This window comes from Erigeron canadensis, unplaced genomic scaffold (genome assembly GCF_010389155.1).
Source record: "Erigeron canadensis isolate Cc75 unplaced genomic scaffold, C_canadensis_v1 Conyza_canadensis_unscaffolded:196, whole genome shotgun sequence".
NCBI lineage: Eukaryota > Viridiplantae > Streptophyta > Magnoliopsida > Asterales > Asteraceae > Erigeron > Erigeron canadensis.
This window is the reverse complement of record NW_025215599.1, coordinates 1-7,268: the sequence shown is the minus strand read 5'-3', so window position 1 is coordinate 7,268 and position 7,268 is coordinate 1. Positions and strand designations below refer to the sequence as shown.

The window sequence follows — 7,268 nt, the reverse complement described above, 5'->3', positions numbered from 1 at the left end:
TATGTTTACTACAACCAACTACTAAATAATCGTAATAGTCATGTAAGAAAAGATAATTGTTTCATACATACTTAAATATTTTGGGTTTTTTTTTTTTTAATTAATGTTAATGAGAGTAGCTAGTAACATCATTTATTTTAGGCGCTTATTTTCTATTCTCTAGCTAGGACCCAATTCCTTTTAATATTATCGTATCTCTTATAAATATGAAAAACGACTTTTAAATTTACCCCATAATAAAAAAGTTTCTGACTCCGTCCTATATGGATGGGCCGTTTATTTCTTTACTTTTATAACACACTAATATATAGATCATATAGTTGAATCTATTGACATGCTTGAGAGTATATTCATATTCAAAGATTCGAACAAGAAATGATAGTAAATGCAACCCTGTTCGTTACATTTTCTATTTAGCTTAAATTCAAAATGTAACATATGGTACCACTATTTTACTCATAGATTACAAAAAAAAAGTACTAGTGGGCTAGTGGCCAAAAATGAGTAATCAGAACCCAATATGACCACCTGCAAGGCTGCAATTCCAGACCCTCATCATATGTCCAACCGGCCAGTAACTATAAATGCAAAGTTACGACCACCAAATTTCTTAATACTAAATACGAGTAACCACTTCCACCAAATTACCAACATTCCCCACAACTTAGAACAAAAAAAGGACTTCCAATTTCATTACTTCATACATCAATATGCAGTTATGCACATATCCTAAAAAACCTTCCTTTTTTCCAAAACTAATCCTCCAACACAATACAAAACCAACCCAGCGAAATACAATATTTACCTTCCAGTCCCTCTACTTTTTCCCACTATTCTTCTTCATTATGGACTCAATCCTTTGCAATTTCAAATCATTCTTAAACTTGTTAATAAAATCATCAGCCTTTGCATCAACCTCCACGTCATCCCCGTGTACGTCTTCCTCGTCCATCGCCGCCGCCGCTGCCTTTCTTGAAGTCGCCGGCCGGCGAGCCTCAACCTTCTCTACACTTTCAGTATTAGAAAACCCCTTTCATACTCGCCGATTTCCTCATCTTCGCCGCCGCTGGCTTTGCCGGAACCTTCGCCGCAAAGTCGCCATCGGACTTTGATCTGTCCACGTGTCCCCCGCCGCTTTTTAATTTACTATAGACGTCATCCAAACTCTCGAACTCATCGGTTTCTTCTTCAAAATCCGAATCTTGACGGTTCACTTCGTGGGTCGGGTCAAAATCGAAATGGGTCATCTCTCTTTCTTCATGGGTCGTCTCAAAATCGAAATTTGTCAAACCCCTTTCCGTTTCTTGGCCTGAATTTAACAGATCATAATCAAACGGGTCATTTCAGTTTCTTGATGGGTCGGGTCAAATTCGAAACGGGTCCCATCCATTTCTATTTCTTCACCCGGATCAACCGTATCGAAATCGAAATGTTGATATTGAAGTGGTTGATTGAAGACAAACTGTGTAGCAGCTACTTCTAATGGGTTTTCTTGATAATGGATATCCGGGTCGGATCCGGGTGATGGTGGATATTTGTGAAAAGTGAAAGATTTGATACGGTTAATGATAGATGGAGATCTAGATACTTGTGTTTTGTTATTATTATTAGAATCTTGTTTTTGCTTTTGTTCTTGTTGTTGTTCTTCTTCTTGTTGTTCTTCTTGTTGGTTATTGTTGTTTGTGGGCAAATTTGAGGTAAAAACAATAGTGGCTATCATGACATTGAGGAGGATGAAGAAGACAGTTGAGGTAAACCACCATTGAGGGAAGTCCAAATTGAAGATGGAACAGAGATTGTAGTTTTTTCTTCCATTTTGGGAAAGGTGAGTGTGAAAGATTGTCAAAATGTGTGTGTGTGTTTGTGTGTGTGGGGGGGGTTAAAAATCAAAAATGAGTGTGTGTGTGTGTGGTAGTTGTGGAATGAGAGAGAGAGAATTGGAGTATGTAGTAGTAGTGTGTGTAGTGATGGTTGAGTTGGGTGAGATATTTTCTCATTTTGCAATTTTATAGGTGCAGTATTTGACTACTTGTTCTTATCATTGACACATAATAAATGTTGGAAAATGATAAATTCATTGACAATTATTATTCTTTCGATTTTTTTAACAACAAGATACAATTTTATTACACCCAATTAATTTTTACTGATAATCCTAAAGGCTGTCACTAACAAACCAATAAATGTTCAATCGAAACAAATACTAACAAATACTGAAGTTTATGTAAAACAAGCTTTTAACTTATATACTTGTAAAAGGGTAATGAACTAATGATAATTGGTAGACAAATGTGTTTAGATCCTTGGATGAACGGCTAAACAAACAATAAAACTTAATGTCACATTTATCAAGTTAGGAGCATTTGGAACACACCCATATTAGGTCTCCTTATAGGAACCTATTTTTAACTCACTATTTATCAGTTTCTCTTTCTTCTAAACGCATCAAGAACACCCCTTCCTTATAACTCTCACTTCTTCCCCTCACATCATCTTTTCGGGCCCCACTTTCCTTCACAAAATGCGTGTCTAAAAATGAAACAAACGAAAAGGACGCAACATAGGACGCACTAGTGCTAATAGTATCCAAAATCTTGGTGGCGTCAGATGTAGCCTAGACGTCTTATAACGACATGCCTTACTATCTAATTTTATGCAAGAACAATGAATGAGTAATGATTATTATTTATTAGTTTACACATACGTTTGGATCATCGGATGACTGACTCGAATTCATGCAATCATGAAAGTTTATGTCATCGAATTACCTTATATAGAAGGGAAGGGATTTCTTCAAGTTATTTTCTCTACTTTGAGTCAAGTAGGAAAAATCATGACTTTTGAATGAAAATCAATGACCAAGTATCAAAGATGATTATTGAATCTTGTTCCTTGATTTTCAATCAAATAATCATTTTAGGATAACTTGAGAAATTTTCTCTATATAAAATGTGTTATAAATAAGGATGTTGGAGAATGGGATGATCGAGCAGCAAGGGAAAGGATTGGATATTTAATTGTTATGATTTTGGATTGAGGGAACTTAACTACTTTGGGTTTAACTACATTAGCAAAATAATCTCATGGCAGACCATAAAAAACTTAGGGGCACAAGTGCAATCGGTACAAAAAAATTGGTACTTTCCATCGGCTAATCGGTTCCTTATACCATCTTCATCGTCTTAAATTGGGAAGGGCTATCAGCGAGCAACATTGGTCATATGGAGCCAATGCTAGTGAACGTTAGGAATGTTTTTTTTTTCTTTTTTTCAAACCTTTTAAAATTTTAAACATTTACCTTTTTTTTATAAATACACAAAAATAATAAAAATCCTACCCTTTTACTAAGAAAAAAAACAATACATTGCTTAAAAAACACATTACATCTCTACTACCTAATAAAAGAAATCACCCCTCCCCTAATAAATTTTTTCTGTCTTTAAAATTACTTATTTACCCTTGGACTTATCTTTTTTGGTTTTTTTTTTTTTTTAAAATATTTCACTATCTATCTATGAGAAGACATTACTAATGGCAAGGTTGCGGAAGTCGCTAATCGTTCCCAGGTCGGTCGACAAGCGAGTTGGGTACTCGGGTGTATGCGGTGAGTACTCGGGGTTCAAAGTGGCCAAATCGGGGAGTACTCGGAGTAATCAGCCAACTCGGGTCGACTTGACACCATACTTTGTAGCGAGTACTCGGAGAGTACTCGGCTCTACTCGGTGAGTTTACAACAGTGACTAATGGTCAACATCCTCACATGCCACAACAATTGGCCATTAAATTCATTCCTTCAATTCCTACGCCTACGTACAAAATATTTAGATATAATATTGTTTTACAATTTACTTTTTACTTTTTAGTTAGTCTTCATGATCATTTTGATTACGTAATATGAAATAATATAATCTATATCTATACTCCTTATTTAAACAAATCCCCCTATTAATTATTTTCTGTCTTTGAAATACCTTATTTGTTATTGTATATTTTTTATTCTCATAATACTCTCTGCACCCTAAATCAGTCACGCTACTGTCCCTCTTTTGTAACCCGCATTTTGTTGACGCTGATATGGAAATTACTACCATCAACCACTGTCACTTCCGCCCACCGCCGCAGTATACCGCCGCTACATCGTGCGGGTATCCATCTAGTATCTATTAAAAACACACAAAAATAAAAGTATATTTCCTAAAATGAAAAGCATAATACATTGACCACAATTTTTATTTGGACGAACTTCCAATAGCAAAGTTTTCAAAATCCTTGACATACCAAGGTTTTCACCCAGGTGGACACTTAACTTTATTGACGAGTTTTTCTTCACCGTAATTTTCAAATTACGTTTCAGCCCACATGAATTGCTCTCCAACTTATGACCGACAACTCAAATGTATTTAATAACGCGTTACGTCTGCGGAACTTCTCCTAAATTTTGTAAAAGAATATTAATAGTAATAATTCGAATAGAAACAGAACAGTGAGCATAATAACACCATCGGTCCATCAGATCACAGATGAAATGTTTAACAAGGACCATCTTTTTTAATGAACCAGTTTCAATTGGATAGATTGATTATATTGGGCGACTTTTTAACATGTTTTTCTCTTTTTGTTTAATAGGCGCATTGATATTGTGTACTTTTACCATTTGTAGCTGTTGACTATAATAAGTCTACAATCTAGCTACTTGCTAACAGTAACTACCGAATTTTGGTTGGCAGCCAAGCTAGAAATATTCAAAGTTAGAAATACTCTGGGATCAATTTGGTGGGATCATGATGAAGTTTATCATATTTTTCTCTATATTTTCATATTTATTGATCTGTGTTTTTCGTAATCTGAATTTTATGACAGATTTTTGGTTTGCCCAAACTTCCTAATTTAGATAGGGGTTAATTTAACATAGAAAGATAAACCTTTTTTTTTTTTTTTTTTAACAGCGAAAGATAAAACCTTTTACTAGTCATTTAACTTCTCTTTCAAAATTTTGTTTTTAATCCCATACAAGCTAACATCTAACTTATTTTTGCGCAGCTGGTATATTGATTCAAAATTAATAACATCTATATGACTTAAACAAGGTTAAGGACTTAAGGTCTTAAGGTATTGAGTCTCTTTAGACCTGACAGTTATTAATTTCAAATCAATAGAGCTTGGTTTTGCAAATTTAAGTTTGTAATTAATAGCTCGAATTTGAAATTTAGTTATTTAATTTGGGATTTGCGCTGATCTTGCTAAGACTGTTAATTTGTTGGCTGAGGAGAATATTATACATATATACCTAGGGCTGTCAATGAGTTCGGGTTGGCAGGTTCGGGTTGGCGGTTTGTGGGTTGGAAAACTCTGACCCTAACCAACCCACTAAAAATTTCAGGTCAGAAATTGCAACCCTGACTCACAACCTGTCAACCCATCACCCAACCCATATGACCTGATAAGCAAATATATATAAATATAAAACGGAATAAATCAACCAATATAAAGCTCTATCATTGATGCGTAAGTTGAAAACAAAAAGTATCAAAAATAAGAAAGAAATACGATGGTATGTTGTTAACTTGGCACAAAGTTAATAAACTTACCATCTCACCCAACATGAGTTAGCATCTCACAAAATTTTGACATTCTTTTATTTTAGATGTGAAGTTACTTTAGATTAGATATATACAAAATGGGAATATGGCGTATGGATAAATAGATAGTAAGTATAAAATATTATATATAAATCTGTTGAAATAATACAAGATCATTTAAACATGTTTATTATTTTAGTTATTTATGTTTGTTGGTTGAGTTATGCAGGTACAAGAGAAGTTGAGGGACTATTCTGGACAATAGAAGGAAGAAGATGTGTTTAGTGTTCAAGTCTAGAAGAAGAAGGTGTATTTGGAAAGTTGGTAATATATATTCAGCCATAACTCCATATTAGAGATACTTCACATATTGATCGATCAATTTTTTTCTGCTGCTCATATTTTTCTTTTCCATATTCATACTTCTGTATATATAGATCAATATATCATTGATCTATTTTTCTCATATATGTAATCTAATCATAACCTATATGATTGGATAATTGTAATAATAAACTAATTCTTATTTCTCATCTATAATAATAAATCTCATCATAATTTTCTGGTGAATTATTGTTTATCTGTTGTTGATTCAAAATCGTTCAAAATCAAATATTTTTAAGATGTTGGTGTTTGCGTCGACCTGACAACCCAACAACCCAACTTGAACTCAACTTGAAAAAATTCAGGTTGGCGGGTTCGTGGGTTGGCAGGTTGGTGGGTCGAAAATCCCCAACCCTAACCTGACTTTTTTTTGGTTGGGTTCGGGTTGGGTTTCGGGTTGGGTCGAGATTGCATAATGGTGACTGGTGTCTATCTATCTATACTAAAAGTCTAAAACTAAAAAGAATTGAGGGTAATTTGGTATTCCTAATCTCCCTTCTTAGGTCTAATTCTTCCTCCTAATTAATCTAGCTCTCTCCTTTTTTCAAGGTTTTTTTTTCCTTTTTTTTTTTTTTAATAGATAGATAGTTATAGTTAAAATCTATCATAAATCTTTTTCTATCAAATAAATTTTTAAATTTACAAAATATATATTATCTTTTAAACTCTCACAAAAGTTATTATATAACAGCCTAAATAGTATTTTATTAATCATTTTTCATAATTCCCCTTCATTCTATCTTTTTAAAAATCATGGTCATAAGTCATAACTTCTCTACAAAATATATATACGTTTTTTATATCACTTTAATTTATTTTGCCATTTTGTTCATCTTTGTTCATTATTTGATACTAAATTGTTATGTTATTGTTATTTTTTAACTCTTTTAATTTATTTTGTTGTCAATTGTAGGTTGATCATGGTTTCTTCTTTTACAAAAGGTTTTATTTTTTAAAATTTTTTTTGCTCATTAATTTTTTTTGCTCGCTATTTACATTTTTTTAAAGTTTAGAATATGACATATATTTCATTATTTTTTGTTAGATGAAAAGAAAACAACGTGGTTCATGTTGAAGATTTGAATCTAATACATGTTATCATTTTGATTTTTGTTGATAATATTTGAGACTCCCGTCTATCGGACAGGTCTGAGACTAAGAGTATATATGTCATGTTTTTGGCATGATGTATGGGCCGGGAGACCCCTTTGGAATCTCATTTAGATGCTTTAGAAGCTAATGAAGCAACCGCTGATAAGTGAGACCAAGGCGGTCAGGCGGATACAATGAATAACTAAGGTGGTC

General features: G+C 33.4%; 1 protein-coding gene across 1 annotated transcript; it reads right to left on the bottom strand.

The window, feature by feature from the left end:
• Positions 1 to 817: 817 nt before the first annotated feature.
• On the bottom strand, positions 818 to 1,247 carry LOC122584273 (pathogen-associated molecular patterns-induced protein A70-like). The gene is made up of 2 exons (XM_043756487.1): positions 1,083 to 1,247; positions 818 to 1,000 (listed from the first exon to the last, which is right to left on the bottom strand). The coding sequence occupies exons 1-2, from the start codon at positions 1,245 to 1,247 to the stop codon at positions 818 to 820; spliced, it is 348 nt and encodes a 115-aa protein (XP_043612422.1).
• Between the last annotated feature and the right edge of the window lie 6,021 nt (positions 1,248 to 7,268).